The sequence below is a fragment of the Bubalus kerabau genome, chromosome X (genome assembly GCF_029407905.1).
Source record: "Bubalus kerabau isolate K-KA32 ecotype Philippines breed swamp buffalo chromosome X, PCC_UOA_SB_1v2, whole genome shotgun sequence".
NCBI classification, from domain to species: domain Eukaryota; kingdom Metazoa; phylum Chordata; class Mammalia; order Artiodactyla; family Bovidae; genus Bubalus; species Bubalus kerabau.
Window position 1 is genome coordinate 62,597,004 of NC_073647.1, and position 22,763 is coordinate 62,619,766.

The window sequence follows — 22,763 nt, forward strand, 5'->3', positions numbered from 1 at the left end:
GTTATGTGTTAATTTATGTATTAAATTTCATGTGTTATTAGGAAAAACAAAATTAGCACATTAAAGAAATTTACTAGCACATTAAAGAGGGTGGATTAACCAAGGCTTGTGTGCTCAAGATCACCCACAGACACCACCGTCAATGAGAAAACCAGGAATGTGAGCAATCTCGGATCTCCATGTCTCAAGAAGAGAACGGTTTCCTGAAACACGCGGCCACGAGAACCCTACTGTCACCATCACTCAGGAAGCTGATCCAGTTTGTGAGCATCCTGGGTACCTAAGGCTGTGGTTACTTGGATGCTGCCATCTTGTGGACACTACAGATGCATGGCAGGCCCAGACCTGCGGATCATGTTAGCTGCTGCTGCTGCGTCACATCAGTCGTGTCCGACTCTATGTGACCCCATAGACGGCAGCCCAACAGGCTCCTCTCCCTGGGATTCTCCAGGCAAGAATACTGGAGTGGGTTGCCATTTCCTTCTCCAATGCATGAAAGTGAAAAGTGAAAGTGAAGTCGCTCAGTTGTGTCTGACTCGTAGCGACCCCATGGACTGTAGCCTACCAGGCTCCTCCGTCCCTGGGGTTCTCCAGGCAAGAGTACTGGAGTGGGTTGCCATTAGCATGAGATCTTAAATCCTGAGCTCACCTAGTCTCTCTGGACCGATTGCCATTATGATCATGTCAGAGGTCCAGCTTTTCAAATCACTAAAGTACAGCAGACTCCTAAACCTTGCACATCATGTGGATTCATCCTGTCACGTGGCCCATACTAGCTAGTAACATGTGGAAACCTCAACCCTCCAAGTCACAAAGATGACCTGCTTCTTAGAATCATATGGATGCTATGGTCCCCCTTGGTCACATAAAAGGCTCAGCCATCTCTATCTTGTAAAGATTGTTGGCTACCCAATCAAGATCCCTGCATCAACAGTGACATGGCTCCTACCATCACATGGCAAGCAAACTGCTTGCAGTCATATGAACAACTGCACCTATCCAGTGGCTCTTGGTCATGTGTATTCGTTCTATGGTCCATGTGACATGCTGTGGTCACTTGATGGTTAATTTTCAGTCACACTAGGATTGAACGCTCCTGAACCCTGAGGTGACTTGGATCTTTTTATTACGTGGTCCACGTGCGCCAAACCCCGGAAGTTCTGGGTGAGAGGGCGTGGCGCGCCCCACGGTGGCGCGCCGCACGGTGGCGCGCCCCACGGTGGATGGTGGCGCGTGCCCCACGGTGGCACGCCCCACGGTGGATGGTGGCGCGCCCCCCACGGTGGCGCACCCCACGGTGGATGGTGGCGCGCCGCACGGTGGCGCGCCCCACGGTGGATGGTGGCGCGCCCCACGGTGGATGGTGGCGCACGCCCCATGGTGGCGCGCCCCAAGGTGGACGGTGGCACGCCCCATGGTGGCGCGCCCCACGGTGGACGGTGGCGCGCCCCATGGTGGCGCCACTATGCGAATCTCGCAGTCATGTGACGCTCTGTTCGCGCGATAGGGGGCACCGTTTAAACGGTCGGAGAGCCTTCTGACTGGCTCTCGGTAGGTCGGCTTAGTTTTCTGAGTCGGACCACTCTGTGAGGAAAGCCTTTAGAATTAAGGTATGTGTCCTGACTCGGGAAACTTCGAGGAGACTCTGGCTCGGATTCCAACCTTTCCACTAACGTTTATATCCAGCTGCGGGAGGTTTTAGTTGGGTAGGATAGACGCCCACCGGTACCAGGTTTACTCAGAACCAGTGGAACAGCAGGCGGTGCAGAGACAGGGTTTGAGGGACTTCTCTCAGCGTCTCTTGGGAAAAGACAGGGACTTTTCTCAAATCTGAGGGACTTCTCAGGCTTGGGAAACTGGGTTGACTCCCCTGCTTCTCTTTCTTCTTGCCTACTGCTACTGCTAAGTCGCTTCAGTCGTGTCCGACTCTGTGTGACCCCATAGACGGCAGCCCACCAGGCTCCCCCGTCCCTGGGATTCTCCAGGCAAGAACACTGGAGTAGGTTGCCTTTTCCTTCTCCAATGCATGAAAGTGAAAAGTGAAGGTGCCCCCATATTAAAGCCGTACCTTTTGCTTATCTCAACTCGGTATTCACTTTCTGCCATGTGGTGGTGTCCGTTGCACTCCTCTGACCACGTTTTTATCAATACCCGAGAACTAGATGCCAATTTATATAGATAATTTTATATCTGATCTTAATTTCTGTCTCTTAATTGGTTCCATATATCGAGAGGGGACTATTTTTTAAGAATTTGATATTTTTTCAATAAAAGTGTGAAACTAGCCATTACATGAAGATTCAGAATTTGTTTTTTGTATTTGCTTTGCCTATCAGTAGTTTTTCAAAGTGTGTGGGGGATGGAGGAGCCTGGCAGGCTTCCGTCAATCTGTAGGGTCTTGAAGAGTCGGACACAACCGAAGCAACTTAGCATGTACTCATAGTCTTTTTCTGCTTGGAACCTCTAAATGGCTTAGGGAAAAATCCCATGGATGGAGGAGCCTGGTAGGCTGCAGTCCATGGAGTCGCTAAGAGTCGGACACAACTGAGCGACTTCACTTTCACTTTTCACTTTCTTGTGAGGGATTTAAATATTGTTTGAGAGATGTTTATAGGGGTGGTATTTTTATTATATAATAGCTGTTTTTTCTCTCGTTTCAGCACTTTAAGATTTGTTCTACAAAACACTATGTCTGAGAGACAGCACCAACAAAAAAATACTCATCGAACAAAGAACAATAGGACATACAAAAATGAAGGTAAAAGGATTCTTATAATGTCTTACTTTAAAGATAAAGTATGCTAGTATGCAACTTGACTATCAGAGAAAGGGGTAGTGACTTAGTTTGTTCAGGCTGCTATGTAGAACACTGTGGAATGGGTGGCTTATAAACAACAGAAATTTATTTTTCACAGTTCTGGAAGTTGTGAAGTCCAAAATCAAGACACCAGCAGGTTCAGTGTCTGGTGAGATCTGCTACCTGCTTCATAAAGGGCTGTCTTCATGTTGTATTTTCACAGGGCAGGAAGGGCAAGGGAGCTCTCTGGGTTCTTTATAAGGGCACAAATCCCATTCATGAGGGAACCTCTCTCATGACCTAATCACCTTTCAAAGACTCTACCTCCAAGTACCCTCACCTTGGAGATTAGGTTGGAACATAAACATTCAGTCTGTAGCAGTTAATTTCCTCAATTTCTATGGGAATGGAACATTTTCCCACAGACCATTTGAAGTACCAATGTTCCTCAGAAAACATTTTGGGAGAACCTGTTCAAACTAAATCTCTTCTAACATGTTAATGCCTTGTACCTTTGTTTACTAAGAACAATGTATGTTTACTGATAATTATAATCTATTCTCATTAAGAAACTACTTATTGCTTATTCATTTTATCTTATTTCGTTAGTGATTCTTTTACTTAGCCTTTCCGTTTTTTCATTTTTTAATATATAACCTCAATTTATGTTTCTGATATCATGATGGCAAGAAATAAGTGCATAAGTGCTAGTCACTAGGAAATCTTATAAGCAAAATAAAATGTCCCACTCTGGAGAAGATGATACAACTTAATTGTAAGGATGAGCAGATGAACTGTCTCACATTTTATATCAATTTCCACACTTTTTCAAAACTAATTAGTTATTATTTAATAATTAGAGCTGCCATTTTTGGGGGGGTCATCCCAGTGCACCAACTCAGAGCACCCTGTATCATTCCTCGAACCTAGACTGGTGATTCATTTCACATATGATAATTTACATGTTTCAATGCCATTCTCCCATATCATTCCGCCCTTGCCCTCTCCCACAGAGTCCAAGAGACTGTTCTATACATCTGTGTCTCTTTTGCTGTCTCGCATACAGGGTTATCGTTACCATCTTTCTAAATTCCATATATATGCGTTAGTATACTGTATTGGTGTTTTTCTTTCTGGCTTACTTCACTCTGTATAATAGGCTCCAGTTTCATCCACCTTATTATACTGATTCAAATGTATTCTTTTTAATGCTGAGTAGTATTCCATTGTGTATATGTATCACAGCTTTCTTATCCATTCGTCTGCTCATGGACATCTAGGTTGCTTCCATGTCCTGGCTATTATAAACAGTGCTGTGATGAACATTGGGGTACATGTGTCTCTTTCAATTCTGGTTTCCTCAGTGTGTATGCCCAGCAGTGGGATTGCTGGGTCATATGGCAGTTCTATTTCCAGTTTTTTAAGGAATCTCCACACTGTTCTCCATAGTGGCTGTACTAGTTTGCATTCCCACCAACAGTGTAAGAGGGTTCCCTTTTCTCCACACCCTCTCCAGCATTTATTGTTTGTAGACTTTTGGATAGCAGCCATTCTGACTGGCGTGAAATGGTACCTCATTGTGGTTTTGATTTGCATTTCTCTGTTAGTGAGTGATGCTGAGCATCTTTTCATGTGTTTGTTAGCCATCTGTATGTCTTTGCAGAAATGTCTGTTTAGTTCTTTGGCCCACTTTTTGAATGGGTCGTTTATTTTCCTGGAATTGAGCTGCAGGAGTTGCTTGTATATTTTTGAGATTAATTCTTTGTCAGTTGCTTTGTTTGCTATTATTTTCTCCCATTCTGAAGGCTGTCTTTTCACCTTGCTTATAGTTTCCTTTGTTGTGCAGAAGCTTTTAATTTTAATTAGGTGCCATTTGTTTATTTTTGCTTTTATTTCCAATATATTCCAATATCAACTGGTTTGATCTCTTTGCAGTCCAAGGGACTCTCAAGAGCCTTCTCTAACACCACAGTTCGAAAGCATCAATTCTTAGGCACTCAGCCTTCTTTATGGTCCAGCTCTCACATCTGTACATGACTACTGGAAAAACCATAGCTTTGACTATACGGACCCTTGTTGGCAAAGTAATGTCTCTGCTTTTTAATACACTGTCTAGGTTTGTCAGAGCTTTTCTTCCAAGGAGAAAAGCTGGCTTGGTGATGGTGAATTCTCTCAGCTTTTGCTTGTCTGTAAAGCTTTGCTTTCTCCTTCAAATCTTAATGAGATCCTTATTGGGTAGAGTAATCTTGGTTGTAGGTTTTTCCTTTTCATCACTTTAAGTATATCCTGCCATTCCCTTCTGGCCTGAAGAGTTACTTTTGAAAGATCAGCTGTTATCCTTATAGCGATCCTCTTGTATGTTATTTGTTTCTTTTCCCTTGCTGCTTTTGATATTTGTTTTTTGTGTTTAGTTTTTGTTAGTTTGATTAATATATGTCTTGGTGTGTTTCACCTTGAGTTTATCCTATATAGGACTCTCTGGGCTTCTTGGACTTGGGTGGATATTTCCTTCCCCATTTTAGGGAAGTTTTCAACTTTTATCTCCTCAAATATTTTCTCATGCCCTTTCCTTTTGTTTCCTTCTTCTGGGACACCTATGTTCAAATGTTGGAGCGTTTAACATTGTCCCAGAAATCTCTGAGGCTGTCCTCCTTTATTTTTATTCTTTTTTCCACTCTGCTTCATTTATTTCCACCATTCTATCTTCTAGCTCACTTGTCCTCTCTTCTGCCTCAGTTCCTCTACTGTTGGTTCACTGCAGAGTGTTTTAAATCTCACATATTGCATTGTTCATTACTAATTGACTATTTATTTCTTCTAGTTCCTTCTTAAACATTTCTTGCATTTTCTCAACCTGTGTCTCTAATCTATATATCCATAACTCTATTTTGTTTTCAAGATTTTGCATTATCTTTACTATCATTATTCTGAATTCTTTTTCAGGTAGACTCCCTATCTCCTCTTTGGTTTGGTTTGGTAGGTTCTTATCATATTCCTTCACCTGCTGCATATTTCTTTGCCTTTTCATTTTGTTTAGTTTGCTGTGTTTGGTGTCTCCCTTCTGCAGGCTGGAAGGCCATAGTTCCTCTTAACTGTGAAGTCTGTTCCCTGTGGGTGGGGTTGAATCACTGCCTTGTGAGGGTTTCTTGACTGGGGGGATTTGTGTCTGTGTTCTGGTGGATGGAGCTGGCTCTCATCTCTCTGGAGGGTAATGCAGTGTCTAGTAATGAGTTTGGGGGTGTCTCTGGATTTGGTATGACTTCAGGAAGCCTGTTTTTAATGTTCAAGATTGTGTTCCTATTTTGCTGGAGGATTAGCATGGGGTGTCTTGTGCTGGAACTTGCTGGCTCTTGGGTGGAGCTTGGTTTCAGTGTAGATATGAAGGCTTTGGGGTGGGCTTTTATCTATTAATGTTCCCTGGGGTTAGGAGTTCTATGATTGTCCAAAGTTCTGAAGGTGAGCCTTCTGCCTTAGGGTTTTTGTCCCCCTTTTAGACTAACATCAAGACTCATTTCAAAGAGATTGGTTTGCCTTTCTGGGTATCTGGGGTCCTCCACCAGCATTTAGAAGTTGTTGTGTGGAAGTTGCTCCACATGCAGGTTATCTTTTGATGTATTTGTGGGGGAGAAAGTAGTCTCCCCATCCTATTCCTCTGCCATCTTGGGACTGACCTGCACTATTGTTTCTTGACTGCTTTCCCTTTGTTTCTGCATTCCCTCACCTCCCTAATTAGTAACTGCTTCAGTCTGTTCTTTGGAACTCAGGGAAGACTGAGGGGCCCAAAGCCTTTTTCTACAAACAAGAAACAGGGAAGACAGAGGGGCTTTTGTGCTCAGGAGGGCCCTGCATGTTTCTATTCAGTTTCAAACCCCCCTTTTCTGGTATACTCCTCAATCCTGAGGAGATCATGAGTGGGACAAGAGAGGGAATGAAGTTTTGGATAGAGAAGTTAGTCATAAACTTGACTAATGAACTTGGTTTTAGCGGGACTCAGGTTCAAGAGTCTGGAGAAGGCAATGGCACCCCACTCCAGTACTCTTGCCTGGAAAATCCCCTGGGCGGAGGAGCCTGGTAGGCTGCAGTCAATGGGGTCGCTAAGAGTCAGACACGACTGAGCGACTTCACTTTCACTTTTTCACTTTCATGCACTAGAGAAGGAAATGGCAACCCACTCCAGTGTTCTTGCCTGGAGAATCCCAGGGACGGGGGAGCCTGGTGGGCTGATGTCTATGGGGTCACACAGAGTCGGACATGACTGAAGTGACTTAGCAGCAACAGCAGCAGGTTCAAGAGTTATCACCTGAAATCACTTGAATTGAAATACCTTTGAAGTCAATGTGTCAGTGGACCAAGCACCTGCTATTTGGAACTCAGAGGTCAATCCTTTCCCCATAGCATTGAGAAACATATTAGTGAGGGGGGCTTCTTCATCTTTGAAGTGTTCTGAAGTGGCTGACTTGTGTAGGACACAGATGAGATGGGAGACCCTGCCATTGACATGGTCACCCTCATTTCAGCGGGTATGATGGGGTCCTGGAATTGTAGTCCCAGGAGGAGCACTTAACTGCCTGCCTCAAGGTGAGTGCAGTTCATCTGATAAACAGCAAGACTGGAAGGGGGGTCACATTGGTTTGACCTCCAGATAGCTCAGTTGGTAAAGAATCCGCCTACAATGCAGGAGACCCCAGTTCAATTCTTGGTTTGGGAAGATCTGCTGGAGAAGGGATAGGCTACCCACTCCAGTATTCTTGGGCTTCTCTTGTGGCTCAGGTGGTAAAGAATCCGCTCACAATGCAGGAGACCTGGGTTCGATCCCTGGGTTGGGAAGATCCCCTAGAGAAGGGAAAGGCTACCAACTCCAGTATTCTGGCCTAGAGAATTCCATGGACTATACCCATGGGGTCACATAGAGTCAGACATGACTGAGCAACTTTCACTTTCAGTCTCTAAATGTAGCTAAGTGATCAATAGATCCCTTGGATCTTGAAATATCTCAACATACCCTTAAGTTGCATTTGATCCATGTATAAATAAATAAAATTTGAATAAATATTTATTTATAATAAGATATAGAATAACATAAAAATAAGTAAATCAAGCTCTAGATCTGGTGATTTGAGCTGTCTTGTTGGTGAATGGTAATCCTTTACTCAGTTCTCACATTTACCCAGAACACCATGAATGAGTGAACTACTGAGGAAGGGACCCTACAGTGAAGTCACAAGGCACTATAGTAAATCTTTTTCCCAGGCTTAGCCAAAGGGATCACCAGCCATTTACCACAGTTATTGTGCATTTGCTTTAAAGACACTCACTCTGAGCCGGAGCTCAGCAAACTTTTCCTGGAAAGGGCCAGATCACAAATATTTGAGGCCTTGAGGACCATTTTATCTGTTTTGTAACTATTTAACTCTGCTGTTGTAGGGTGGAAGCCTCCAGAGACAAGTATGGCTATGTTCCAATAAAACCTTGTATATGGACATTGATGTGTGGATTTCAAATAATTTTTGCATGTCAAGAATTATTACTTTTTTAACCATTCAAATATGTAAAAACCATTCTTAGCTTGCAGGCCCTAGAAGAACAGGCCAAAGATCAGGTTTGGCCCATGGGTTATAGTTTCTCAATCTCTGATTTAAGCTAATGGAATCACCAGGTCCCTAAAACAACAGAGTGGAAAGCTAGCAAAATGAGGTGGCATCCATTTCTAGGATCTCTGGCAAATATGTTGTGTCCAACTCTTTGTGACTTCATGGACTGTAGCCCACCAGACTCCTCTGTCCATGGAATTTTCCAGGCAAACATACTGGAATGGGTTGCCAATGCCTTCTCCAGGGGATCTTCTTGGCCCAAGGATTGAACCTATGTCTCTGCATTGCATGCAGATTCTTTACAGTCTGAGCCACTAGGAAAGACCATAAACCCAAAGCTGATACTTTTAACACAGTGACTTTTAACTGTGGTTGTACACTGCAGTCACATGGAGAATTTAGAAAATGTGGGTGCCTTTAATTATTTTGAGTATAGCTTGGTGCTGGTGATATTCTCAATCTCCCCAAGTACCTCTACTGTGTAAACAAGGTTGAGAGCTACAACCCATACAGTGGGGTATTACACAGCAATGAAAAAGGAAAGAACATAACTGGATTTCAGAAACAGTATGCTGAATTTAAAAAGCCAGATGGAAAGGTATACAGTATGTATGATTCCATTTACAAGAAATTCTACTTCTAGGATTTTTGGCAAGCAAAACTACTATATAGAAACTGTGAGCAGATAAAGGTTTATATGGAGCTGGGAGATGAAAAGATTAACTGGGAACAATTTGGAGTGTGGTATATGCTTTATATCTTGATTGAGGTGGTATTTAGCTTTAATCCTTGACTTTTACATATTATTATAAGTAATTTGAGATCAGGAGAAGTTGGGTGAATTGTCCAAAGTGATGTAGTTTAATAATCAGAGAGAAGACAGGTGGATCTAATTATCAATAATTGTTTCTATTATGTTAGGTAATGAGTCAATAGTAATAGTGCTTCCCCCCAAGAACCTGGTAAAACTCTGACCTAACTTTTTTATACAAGTAAAGCATGGACATGAAAGTATAACTATTGTGTATTCCAAACACCTGCATTCCAAACCTCTCCTATTCCTCATCCTGCTTCTCCTTAATTTCTCCCACGATAGTGCCATCTCTCAGATAATGCTTCCCTGAGGGCTCAGCAGATAAAGAAACTGCCTGCAATGCAGGAGACACAGGTTTGATCTCTGGGTCAGGAAGATCCGCTGGAGGAGGAAATGGCATCCATTCCAGTATTCTTACCTGAGAAATCCCATGGACAGAGGAGCCTGGTGGGCTGCTAGGTCGTAAAGAGTCAGACAGGACTGAGGGACTGAGTATGCGTCTGAACTGACAGAAGAGTTTCCTTTTGGGGTGTGTGGGATTGAACCCTTGGGCCAGGTTGGCATTTTGCTTGCCTGTTAGCCTAAGACATTGTACATGGTGAGTAGGCCACTGATGTGTGTTCAAACTTGTATTTTTGTTCCATTTTTCAGAATACAGAGGTGGTGATAGTTCACCTGAAGGAAGAAATGAAGGTTGGAGTTCTTTCCAAGATGATTTTGACAAGAGGAGCCCTCGTTATGAAGATAATGGATATGAGACTCAGCCTTCACACCACTGTGATGATGATGGAAGTATGGTGATGAGGAATGTCCATGAGGGCCCCAAAAAAAGACAGTAAGTGACCAGGCAGCAGGGTTTGCACACAGCAGCCCCTGGGACAGTCCAGCTCTCCCTGTGGACTTCTTTTCCTTCTCTCACTGTAAAACTGAAGTATGCTAGAAGTGGAATAATGGTTGTGCAACCCTAACTGTGGAGTTTTCCCTGGTGATCAGTGGTAAAGAATCCACCTGCCAATGCAGGAGACGAGGGTTAAATCACTGGGTCAGGAAGATCCGCCCCCCCCCCCCCCCGGAGAAGGAAATGAAAACCCACTCCGTTATTCTTCCCTGGGAAATCCCATGAACAGAGGAGCCTGGTGGGCTACAGTCCATGGGGTTGCAAAGAGTCAGACACAACTTAGTGACTAAACAATGATCCAAACTGTAGTGCTGGTGTCAAAGAGACGAGTGTGTACAGAAGACTCTCTTAGCACTTATGGCCACTCACCCTTCTTCTCTCCATGTCAGCTTTCCCTATTCCTTCCGAGGCAACGGGAGGAGAGTGAGATGGCGCAGAGAAGGCAGTATCTCTGTTACTGTGTGGGGAAAAGGAAAACCTGTGATGAAAGAAATGAGGGAGAACACACAAGATGGTGCCCAAGGGAGCTGGTTTAAGGTCACAGTGAGTATCCTGAAAAAAGTATGGAATGCGAAGGAGAGAAAAGTCAGGAGGAGTTATGTTGTTCTCATGTTGAGATGCTAGTTTATTATGCTGGGGACAGTTTGTAATCTGACCATTTTATTGCTTAGTTAACAGTCTTGTTCATCTAAGGAAAAATTCAGAGAAGCAATATAAAGGGAACAGACCGACTGTAAGGAGAACATTGGAGACTATCTCAAGGCAAAGACGTAAACTACTGATTAGGATATGGAGCAGCTCTGCACTAGAGGTCTCAGTTTGGCTAGCTGAGTGTGGGACATGGGGGGCCGAGTCTCTGGAGACCTTGTATGAGGGGCAAGCAGTATCTGCACTAGGTAGGATCCCCTGGAACTTTATTAAAGAAAGATCATCTCTAACACCTTGATTAATTGGCAGAGAGCTTTGACTGGAGAGGAGTATTTTGGAAATCCATATTATGCACAAACATAAGAAATCATACCAGTGGTCCCTTCTTTAGATCCCCGTTCAAGCTCAGTAGAAGACTGGAAAAGAACAGGAAAAGATTTGTTCTCCAGGCTAAATTCCCTGTCATCTGTCCTCTGTCCTAACCCCTCTTTTCATCCTTAGATTCCTCATGGGAAAAAGTATGACAAGATATGGCTAATGAACTCAATCCAGAGCCTTTGCAGTGTCTGCTTTACTCCAGTGGATGTAAGAGAGGATGCTGAAGCCAGATGAGTGGGCACAGGGAAGGGGGAGAGATCTGGTATAGCAGGGTGTGTTGGCCTCTGATACTATTGCTGATGCATTTAATCCCTGTAGTTCCACTATGTGAAAAATGGGGCTCAATTCTTTGTCCAGAAAGCTAGCACTGCCTCTGCCTTGATGGATGTAAGCTACAAGATCTATGATGAGGAGAACCAAAAGGTGTGTGTCCATATCATTGCCTATAATGCATCCTGGGACAGGAGGACGGGCCTGGGGCTAGTCGTCTTCTTGAACTAGAGTTGCTGCTTACCCCACCTCTTCTTCCTGCAGATACCTATCTTTGTCAACCCCTCTGCTGTTCCCTACTCTGTGCGTAATAAGTTGGGACCAGAAAAAATGGAGATGTTAAAGGTAATGCCAACTCAAGGCATCCTGTATGCCAGCACTCACCTCTGTCTCTTCTTCCCCCAGCCCCCCATCCCTCTCACCCCCGATTTCCCTGCCACCACCACAGTCTCAGAGTGGCTCTCTCCCTCTCTCTGTCTCTGCAGCTGGCCTTTAACAAACGATTTGATGTCTCCCAGCAATCTCTTGACCTCCAGAGGCTCCGCTTTGACCCAAGTATGGCTGACAGTAGTAATTTGAGGGTGGGTGCGGGCAGAGGGGGTCTTCCTAGAGGGAGTCTTGGGGATGGTAATGTGGTGAGGGGCTGATTATGGGCCTGGACCCCACTTGGTGTTCTGATTCCCTCCCCTCTCCTTCCTGAAGACTTGATGGGCCATGATATTGAGATAATTCTGAATCGAAGAAACTGCATGGCTGCTGCCCTGCAGATCATCAAGAAGAACTTCCCTGAGGTGAGGCTGAAGGCCCAGCTCTGATATTATGGTAGGGGGTGGAAGAGATGGGGTGGAGGACAGATTTGTCTCCAAGATCCAGAATAGTAACCTTCACTCTAACTCTTCTTCACCCAAAGCTATTGTCCTTGAACCTGAGCTGCAACAAACTGTACCACCTGGACGGCCTGTCTGACATTGTGCACATGGTCCCCACAATCAAGATACTGAACCTCTCCAACAATGAGGTAAGAAGAGGGAGTCAGATCAAAGTTGGGATGAGAGTAGGGGGATTGGTTGTGGTCATCAGAGTGATGACAGGAGGCAGATGAGGGCACCTGAGGGGTGAGTGGGTGGAGGCTGGGCTGCAGGGGCCTGGTTGTTTCTCTTGCCCTGGGATTCCTTTTCCAATTTCCTCTCCATATTTCTCAGCTGAACTCTATGTGGGAGTTGAACAAGATGAAGGGGCTGAAGCTTGAAGAGCTGTGGCTGCGAGGGAACCCACTGTGTGACAGATTTCCAGACCAGTCCACCTACTTAAGGTCTGTGTGAGACCATCCTGTCACCCTTCTTGGTGACCTTTACCCATAGGGGCCTAAATTATTACTGACAGTAACCTCTTTGCCAAAGGTGGCAGCCATGATCTTCCGGAAGGATCATAGGCTCTGCCTTCTCTTTTCTGTGTTCCTTCAGTTCAGTTCAGTTCAGTTCAGTCACTCAGTCGTGTCCGACTCTTTGCAACCCCATGGACTGCAGCACGCCAGGCCTCCCTGTCCATCACCAACTCCCAGAGTTTACTCAAACTCATGTCCATTGAGTTGGTGATGCTATCCAACCATCTCATCCTCTGTCATCCCCTTCTCCTCTCGCCTTCAATCTTTCCCAGCATCAGGGTCTTTTCAAATGAGTCAGCTCTTCGCATCAGGTGATCAAAGTATTGGAGTTTCAGCTTCAGCATCGGTCCTTCCAGTGAATATTCAGGACTCATCTCCTTTAGGATGGACTGGTTGGATCTCCTTGCAGTCCAAGGGACTCTCAACAGTCTTCTCCAACATCACAGTTCAAAAGCATCAATTCTTTGGTGCTCAGCTTTCTTTATAGTCCAACTCTCACATCCACACATGACTATTGGAAAAACCATAGCCTTAGATGGACCTTTGTTAGCAAAGTAATGTCTCTGCTTTTTAATATGCTGTCAAGGTTGGTCATAACTTTTCTTTCAAGGAGTAAGCATCTTTTTATTTCATGGCTGCAGTCACCATCTGCAGTGATTTTGGAGCCCCCCCCAAATAAAGTCTGCCCCTGTTTCCACTGTTTCCCCATCTATTTGCCATGAAGTGATGGGACCAGATGCCATGATCTTAGTTTTCTGAATGTTGAGCTTTAAGCCAATTTTTTCACTCTCCTCTTTCACTTCCATCAAGAGGTTCTTTAGTTCTCCTTCACTTTCTGCCATAAGGGTGGTGTCATCTGCATATCTGAGGTTATTGTGTCCCTTACCCGTGAGGAATTTCCTTCCTCTGACCTGCTTACCTCTTAAGGTCTCAGAAATCTGCTTCTGGTTCTCTGCCCCTAGCATTCTCCACCAGGGCCTCCCAAGAGCATGGTTCAGGAATCAGGGCTCCTCTCCCTCACCGAGACCAGGAGTGACCAGACTTGACCCTACTGCTGGGCCCTGGACTGAGAAGGGTCCTCCAAGTCCAGGCCTCATGCTGAGACGGGCCTTCCTTCTCCATGCTGAGACAGGGCTTCCCTCCTCCATTCAGAGAGGGTCCTTCTCCCCCTACCTCCAAAAGTGTTCCCCTCCTCTTCCATGTTTACACAGGGGCTTTCCTGCCCAGTGCTGGGGGCTGAGGTCCTGGGTGGCTGCTGTCATGACATCCATTCCCCTGGCCCAAAGCCAGGGGCTGGATCCTTCTTAGGAAAAAGCAGTGTTCCTTGAGTCAAGGGGCCAGAAGTTGGCCACTGCCAGTGTGCAGAGAGCTTCCTGAGGCAGGAGAGGAAGGCAGGGGACAGAGGAGTTAGAGGAGACTGCAGGACAGGCCTCTCAGGGGACACCGCCTCTCCCTCCCTGCACACGTCACATCATCCTGCCTCTCCTCCAGAGGAACCCCCGGTAGCCTGAGACACGTGTGATTCCTCAGAGAAAGATCCAACTCAGACAGGTGCAGAGGCCATCAGGACAGAAAGTGGTGATCATGAGGGCGGGCCAAAGACCCTCAGCTCCACACTGAACCGGGACCTGGCCTTTTAAGATCTACCCCCATGGCTACTCCGTTTCCCATGCCCAGGTCCGACCGAGCTCACACAGGTGTCAAAGCTTCAAGAAGCATCCAGTGGCCGGCCCCCAGCCCAACATGTGCATAGTTTCCATTCCTACCTGGGGTGCCTGGGCTGTTGCAGGGCAGGGGAAGGAAAGGGCTGCAGCAGGGGCACTACTTCCTCTTTCTTCTGTCTTCTCCCCTGCCCCCCACCATGGTAGAGCTTCCTTCCCTTCCCTTCCCTTTGCTTTCTCTCTCTCCCTTGTCTCTGAGCCCCTGTGTCTCCCTTGTTTCTCCCCTCCTCCCTCCACTCTCCTTCTGTCTTCATCCCTCCTGAGCTCCACCTCACTCACCTCCCTGCCACAGCCTCCTGGGCCATCCCTGAGGTATGACCTGACTTGGCAGAGTGCTGGATGCCCAGTGAGGTAGCAAAGCCCCAGGCTCCCATCCTCCCATTCCCTCTTCTCTCCACAGCCTTCACTGGGCCCTGGAGGAAGGAAGGCAGGGAGGAGAGGAAGGCCTGCAGACTGGATTTGAAGTGCTCGTCCTTGAGGCACAGGAGAAGGGAGTCAGGACAGTCTAGGTGGAAGCTACCCAGGGGAAAGGAGCGGGAGAAGGAGAGGAGGAAGGAATATTAAACTTAAGGTACTCAGAGAGATGAGGAGATGGTGCCTTTCAGTCAGATGAGAGATACTCAGTGCTCAACAGGGAATTCAACCCAAAACCCTCAAAATCAGAAGTTGAGGTGGGTACAAGGGGCTGCTGAATGGGCAAGAACACCCCAATCTGTGTTTATCATGTTAATGTTTTAACTCAAATTAGGCATTACAACCTTGAACTATCAATCACCTCTTCTCTATTTTTGGTTTTGGACAGTGCCATCATAGAATGTTTCCCAAAGTTACTGCGCCTGGTAAGTTCTTATGTAAATCATTGTATCTTACTAACATTTCAGACTTCCTACACTCAAGCCCTTTGGGTCTTGCCTAGATTATGTGTTGGCATCAGACCCTTGACCACTTTAGGGGATATGGAGTCCTGAAAATGACATGGATATGCTCACTGGAAAAATATCCATAAACACATACACACACACATAAAAGTTGCATATAATACTAGAGACCTCTAAGACATCATGATGAAGAAACCCACTGTAAGCTTGCCTATGGACTTTCTAGGACCCTTTTACAACTTACCTCCTATCCTTCGTGTCCTGGGATCATCCTTTTCCCTGATCATCCGGGGTCACCCCTCTGGTCTCCACTCCTGACTTCCTCTTCCATTCTCCAGGATGGCCAGGAGTTACCCTCAACAGTTGTCACTGACAGTCACACTCGCTGTGCAACAAAGCCCAGCAAGGTGAGGAAGAGGATCAGAGAATATTTGGGGCTATTGCAAGTGAGGGTTTATCCACTACATAGTCTCAAATGCCTTTTGATTCCAGGAAAACAATAAAGAAACTGACACACTGAAGAATGTGATCCTTCAATTCCTGAAGCAGTAAGTTTACTTGGACTTGGCACCATGAGGAATAGAAAGGGCTGAGACTGGGTCAGGCCACCAAACCGCAGGTCTCCTCTCAGAGACTTTCAAGTCTCCTTTGGGATTCGGATCACTGACAGCCTGTCCTCATTGCTGTTCCACAGATATTACTCGATCTATGACTCTGGAAACAGATATGGCCTCCTCAGTGCTTACCACCACAATGCCTGCTTCTCCCTGACCATTCCATTCCACTCTGAGGATCCAGCCCTGTGAGTATCACTGCCCAGACTCCTCCCTCAGGCTGTGTGGTTCCCCAGCAGACACAGGCCAGCTCTTGCTAACATCCCTGCTGGCTGGACCACCACCCATTTTTCCTCTGTCTCCTAGAAGCAGCTTATGCCCGTACTTCAAGGACAGCAGGAATATGAAGAAGGTCAAGGACCCCAGTGAGTGTGTGGTGGGAAGGCTGGGCAGAAAGAGTGGTGAGGGAGCCAATCATAGGGTCCAGGGTGTGGCAGCCCTAACTTTTGCTTTCTTCCCCTCCCGTACAGACCTGCGTGTCCAGCAGCTGAAGCACACAAATAATGACATTGTGCGTGCCCTCTGTGTGTTGCCCAAAACTCAGCATGACTTCAGCTCCTTCCTGGTGGACATGTGGTTCTGGACAGTGAGCGTTTGTTTCTTCCCTTGATGGGGCGGCAGTGACGGGGGAGAGCCTGTAGGGGGATGGTCAGGCAGGAAGCCACAGGTGGGGAAGAGGTTGAGGGGGTGACATTACCTGGGCTCTTCCTTTTCAGGGTACGATGCTCTGCTTCTCTGTCAATGGGGTGTTCAAGGAAGGTAAGTGTGTATAGCCCTCTTCGCCCAGATGCCCCACTGCTCCCTCCTCTGGCTAGGCTCCCCACTCAAGAGCCCTTCCAGCTTCTCTCCCCTCCCCTGGACTCCCCTCCCCTTCCCCTCCCTTCCCTTCCCCTCCCTTCCCTTCCCCTTCTTTCCCTCCCTTCCCCTCCCTTCCCCTCTGTGTCTTCCAGCCCTCAGTCTTCCCATAGACAACCCAGATCTGAACTGCTTCCATGTCTGCCTTCCTGCCCTGGGCATTATGGACATAGGCTGTGGAGTTTGGTGGTTCCCATCTCAGATCTTTACACTGAGAACTTGGGCCATTACTTAACCTCACAGTTTCCTCATTTGCAAAATGGGGTCATAATATCCACCTCTTGGGCAGCTATGAAAAATGCATCCCATGAACTTGTGAAGTGGTTGTCATGGGGACATGTACACTGGGAGCAGACAGCTCCTACAGTTGCCCTCCCCATTCCCGACACCGTGGCTCCCCAAATGAATAGCTGTCCCCTCAGCATGACTGGGGTCCACCCTGGGAGCCTGTAAACATGTAGAGCTCTAAGAGCTATTGTTTGTTGTTTGTTGTTGAAGTGGAAGGAGGGTCTCAGGAGTGTGTGCGTGCCTTCACCCGGACCTTCATCATTACCCCTACCAGCTCTTCAAGGTGAGAGCCGTGTTGTGGGCAGAATGACCCATCCAGCGTGGTTTCAGGGTCCTGAACATGTGGTGGTGCAGACCTTACGTTTACTCAGTATTGTGGAAAGCCAGCAGGGAGCTCCAAGGAACAGTCTAGCCTAGTGGTTAGGAAGAGCATGGACTCTGGAATTGGCACATGGGTTCTCTCCCTGACCCAACACTCTCTGTGTGACCTTGGTCAAGTCACATGACCTCTCCATGACTCAGTGTCTTCTGAAAATGGGAATCAGACTGTACAGTCCTGTACTGTAGTGTACTGGGCTGCTGTTCAGGGTAAATGTGAAGTTGTCCCTGGGTTGGGGATCAACCTATCCATTGAGTGAAGCTGGTAGACAATCTCTCTGAAGGTGGGCTCTGTGTGAGGGGCAGAAGAACCAGTCAAGGAGCCTGGGGACAGACACAGGAGGGGGATGGAAGGAATCTGGTTGCTGAGTGGCGGTGGCAGCAGTCAGGATTGGGGGTGCTGGTTGTCCATCCATCACTTGTCTAAATGTGTATTTTCCCTCCAGTCTTTGTATAGTGAATGACGAGCTATTTGTGATGGAAGCCAGGCCTAAAAACACCCAGAGTGCATTCTCCATCCCAGAGCCCACACCGTCCACCAGCTCCGTGGCCACTTTGTCCGAGGAACAGCAGCAAATGGTACAAGCCTTCTCCGCTCAGTCTGGGATGAACTGTCAGTGGTCTCAGAAGTGAGTATTGTGTGTGCATGAAGATAAGGGGGAGCTGGGAGAATGAAGGAATTAATAATGGCAACACACAGGCAATTTGGAAAAATAAGTATTTGGATATTTTGCTTGCAAAAAAGTAAGCTCGTGAAAAGATAAACAAATTTTATGATTATGTATGTAAAGCATTTTAAAAACAGTACATGCTCATATGACATGATATTTTATATGGAAAATGCTAAGAAATTCACTAAGAAACTGTAAAAATACATAAATAAGTTCAGTAAAATTTCAAGATATAAGGTCAGTATACAAAAATCATTTATATTTCTATAAGCTTAAAATGAAAAAATCCTAAATTGAAATTAAGAAAACAATTTGATTTATAGTAGTATCAGAAAGAATAAATATTTATAGCAAAATGTAACTAAAGAAGTAAAAAAACTGTACCTTAAAATCTTCAAAACATTGTTGGAGTAAATTAAAGAAAATCTAAAAAAAACACAGAAGGATATTCTGTGTTCATGTTGAAAGACTTAATATTGTTAAGATTGTAGTGCTATTCAAAGTGATCTACAGAGTCTATACCATAGCAAAAATCCCTGTTGGCTCCTTTCCAGAAATTGATTAAATGATCCTCAATTTTCACATGGAAGTGCATGGACTCAGAATAGTCAAAACAATATTGAAAGTGAATAATGTTGAGGACTCACAAGTCCTGGACCTCACAATTTCTAAACTTTCTACAAAGATACTATAATCAAGGCTGCATGGCACTGACATTTGATAGATCAGTGCAATAGAATTGAGAGTTCTGATGTAAACCCTGACATTTGTAGCTAATTAATTTTTAGTGGATGCCAAATTAATTAATGGAGGAAAAACAAATAATCTTTTTGACAGATGGTGCTGGGACACATGAGTATTCACATGCCAAAAAAAAAAGAATTGTGTCCCCTATCACAGACCATATACAAATATTGACTCAAAATGGATCAAAGACCTAATATAAAATCTACAAGTGTAAAAACTCTTGCTGACTTTCACTTAGTATGATAACCTCTAGGTCCATCCATGTTGCTGCAAATGGTATTATTTCATTCTTTTTTATGACTGAGTAATATTCCATTGTATATATGTACCATATCTTCTTTACCCATTTCTCTGACAATGAACATTTATGTTGCTTCCATAGCTTATCTAATGTGAATAGTGCTGCTATGAACACTGGGATGTGTGTATCTCTTTGAATTATGGTTTTCCCTGGATATGCCCAGGAATAGGATTGCTGAATCATATGATAGTTCTATATTTAGTTTTCTAAGGCACCTTCGTGAAAAGTGAAAGTGAAAGTCACTCAGTCATGTCCAATTCTTTGTGACCCCGTGGACTATACAGTCCATGGAATTCTCTAGGCCAGAATACTGGAGTGAGTAGCCTTTCCCTTCTCCAGGGGATCTTCCCAACCCAGGGATCGAACTTAGGTCTCCTGCATTACAGGCAGATTCTTTACCAGCTGAGCCACAAGTGAAGGCTGTACTGTTGTCCATATTGGTTGTACCAATTTACATTTCCACCAACAGTGTAGGAGGGTTCCCTTTTCTCCACACCCTCTCTAGCATTTATTGTTCATAGATTTTTTTAATGCTAGCCATTCTGGCTGGTGTGAGGTGATACCTCATTGTCATTCTGATTCACATTTCTCTAATAATTAGTGATGTTGAGCATCTTTTCATGTGTTTTTTGGCTTTCTGTATATAATCTTTGGGGAAATGTCTATTTAGATCCTCTTCCCATTTTTTGGTTGGGTAAGTAAAGTAAGTCAGACAGAGAAAGACAAGTATCATATGATATCACTTACATGTGAAATCTAATAAAAACGATACAAATGAACTTATTTTCAAAACAGAAATAGACACAGATCTTGAAATAAATTTATGGTTACCAAAGGGAAAGTGTGGGGAGAAATCATAAATTAGGAGATTGGGATTAATATCTACACACTGCTATATATAAAATAGATAACTAATAAAGACCTACTGTATAGCACAGGGAACTATACTCAATGTTCTGTAATAACCTATGTGGGAAAATAATCTGAAAAAAATAAATATATATATAAACTCACTTTGTTATATACCTGAAACTAACATAACATTGTAAGTCAATTATACTCCAATAAAAATTTTAAAAAGCACTTAGAAGAAAACATAGGTGTATATCTTCATGACCTTGAATCAGGCACTGGTTTCTTATATGTGACACCAAAAACACAAGCAGCCAAAGAAACAAATAAATTGCACTTCATCAAAAATAAAAACTTTTGTGCATCAAAGGGCACAATTGTGAAAGTGAACATACCACCCACAAAATGGGAGAAAATATTTGCAAATCTCATATCTGATAAGCTCCACTGTCTAGAATATTGAAGGATTTTACAAGTCAACAATCAAAACATAAATACCAATTTAAAAATGGAGAAAGGATTTGAATAGATATTTCTCTAAATATGGTATACAAATGACCAACAAGCCCATGAAAACATGCTCAACATCATTAATCATTAGGAAAATACAAATCAAAACAACCACTCGCATCACATCCACTAAGATGGCTTTAATCAATGAAACAAAAGATAAGCATAGGTGAAGGTGTGGAGAAGTTAGAATGCTCATATATTAGAGGTACATGGAACACTCACTTCAGGAAAACATTTGGAAGTTCCTCAAAATATTAAAATGGAGTTACCATATCACCCAGTAATCCCACTCCTAAGTATCTACCAGGAGAAATGAAAGCATATGTTCACTCTAAAACTTATTCAGGAATAGCATTATTCATAATAGCCAAAATATGGAAACAACTGATGAATGGATGAATAAAACTGGTACATCCATATAGTAGAATATTATTCAGTCATAAAAAAGAATTCGGTTCTGATATATGTCATGACATGGATGAACCTTGAAAACATGATGCTAAGTGAAAGATGCCAGTCACAAGAAGTCAGATATTGTAGGAAATGTCCATAATTGTCAAATCCACAGGGACCAAAAGATATTAGTGGTTACCAGGGGAAGGGGAGGAATAGAGAGGGATCATTAATGGTTAAGGAGTTTCTTTTTGAGGTGTTAAAATGATTCTGGAATTAGATAGATGCTATAGGTGCACAATCTTTTGACTAATAAAAAGCACCGATTTGTATACTTTAAAATGATGTGTGATTATATCTCAATAAAAGACAGTTGGAAACTAGTACTTTATAATTTTTCATTTGTCATTTTCTTGAATATCTTGATCAGTATATATTGAATTCCCTGTTCTTTTGCACAACTCTATTTTTCTGTTTTAAACTCTAGTGGGCATGAATGCTAGTGACAGATGATTTGGTTTTCACTGGTCTTTCTTCATCATTACACATAGTGTTCACACTGGTCCATGTGTCCCAGCAAGAAAGCGGCATGGATTTAGTGGTGGCATTGCAATGTCAATGTGTCTGGATTGTGGCACTAATGGAGAGCACCTGTTCTTCTCCCACACAGGTGTCTTCAGGACAATGAATGGAACTACACCAGAGCTGGTCAAGTCTTCTGTATGTTCAAGGTGAGGTCTGGGAATCAAGTAGATTAAAGATGAATGTTCCTGAGCCTTTGGGGAGGCCAAGAAAGTGGAGGCTGATGGCCTGGGAATGGAACTTGGGGACGGGCTTTTTAACACCCCAATTCCTTCCCTCCAGACTGAGGGCAAGATCCCAGAGGAAGCCTTCAAAGAAATCCCCTAAAAGGAGCCCTTGGATGTCATCTTTGGCTTCATCCACATCGTCTTTTTCTCTCTAGCCTCAGGCCACGCCAGTGACTGGGGTTGGAGACTGACCAAGAAGTCAAAGTTACATTATATGCCAGTTAACATATCCTGAGGGTCAGTTGTTCTGCATATTTCCCTCACTCATTATTGTTGTGTTTGTTTTCATAATAAAGAGTGATGATGAATGTTATATGTTATGTGTCCTGCATTGCTCTTCCCTGCCCCAATCATGAGCCAGTGGGTCCAGGCCTGAAAAGTCCTGCCCTCCTCCCTGACTCACATTCCCCTTGGTAGTCCCTGGCAGATACATCAAGCTTGATGTCAATAAATTATGATGAGAGGAGACATGATATGCTTCCAGGGATTGGTTTTTGGAGGTGGTGTGACCCAGATGCTCTTCCTAGAGATTCTCAGAAGCAGGCACGTGACCTGGAACAACAGAGGCTTTGCAAGGGATGCCAACTGGCTAGTGAGGGCAGTGAAACGAAGGAAAGAAGATGAGGACGTACATGTTTTACTTCTTATTCCTAATTACTTCCAAAGACCATACTATGAACAGTTTCAAGATTGTCATACAGATGAATGAGAAATCCTGGAGGAAGGCATGGTAACCCACTCCAGTATTCTTCCCTGGAAAATCCCATGGATTTTCTACAGTTCAAAGGGTCACACAGAGTTGGACACAACTGAAGTGATGTGAACATGCATGCACGAGTGAGAAATGGGCCTTTTCACACTTCTCACCAGGCTTCCATAGGGATTCTCATTCATCCCCTGTACTGCCCTCTCCCCCTTTCTGAAGGTGCATTGTAGAAGGGATCTCACTTCAGTACCTTAGAG

At 44.5% G+C, this 22,763-nt stretch overlaps 1 protein-coding gene across 1 annotated transcript; it reads left to right on the top strand.

Annotated features, from left to right (window-relative positions):
• Positions 1-2,752: 2,752 nt before the first annotated feature.
• Positions 2,753-22,100, top strand: LOC129640036 (nuclear RNA export factor 2-like). The gene is made up of 23 exons (XM_055565293.1): positions 2,753-2,758; positions 6,292-6,396; positions 8,825-8,993; positions 9,854-10,037; positions 10,490-10,643; positions 11,250-11,333; positions 11,445-11,549; positions 11,661-11,741; positions 11,882-11,951; positions 12,099-12,187; positions 12,307-12,414; positions 12,599-12,708; positions 15,304-15,340; positions 15,718-15,786; positions 15,872-15,927; positions 16,074-16,181; positions 16,300-16,358; positions 16,464-16,579; positions 16,710-16,752; positions 17,347-17,419; positions 17,961-18,143; positions 21,662-21,722; positions 21,856-22,100. Exons 1-23 carry the CDS (start codon positions 2,753-2,755, stop codon positions 21,898-21,900), a joined length of 2,115 nt encoding a protein of 704 aa, XP_055421268.1. The 3' UTR covers positions 21,901-22,100.
• Positions 22,101-22,763: the final 663 nt, after the last annotated feature.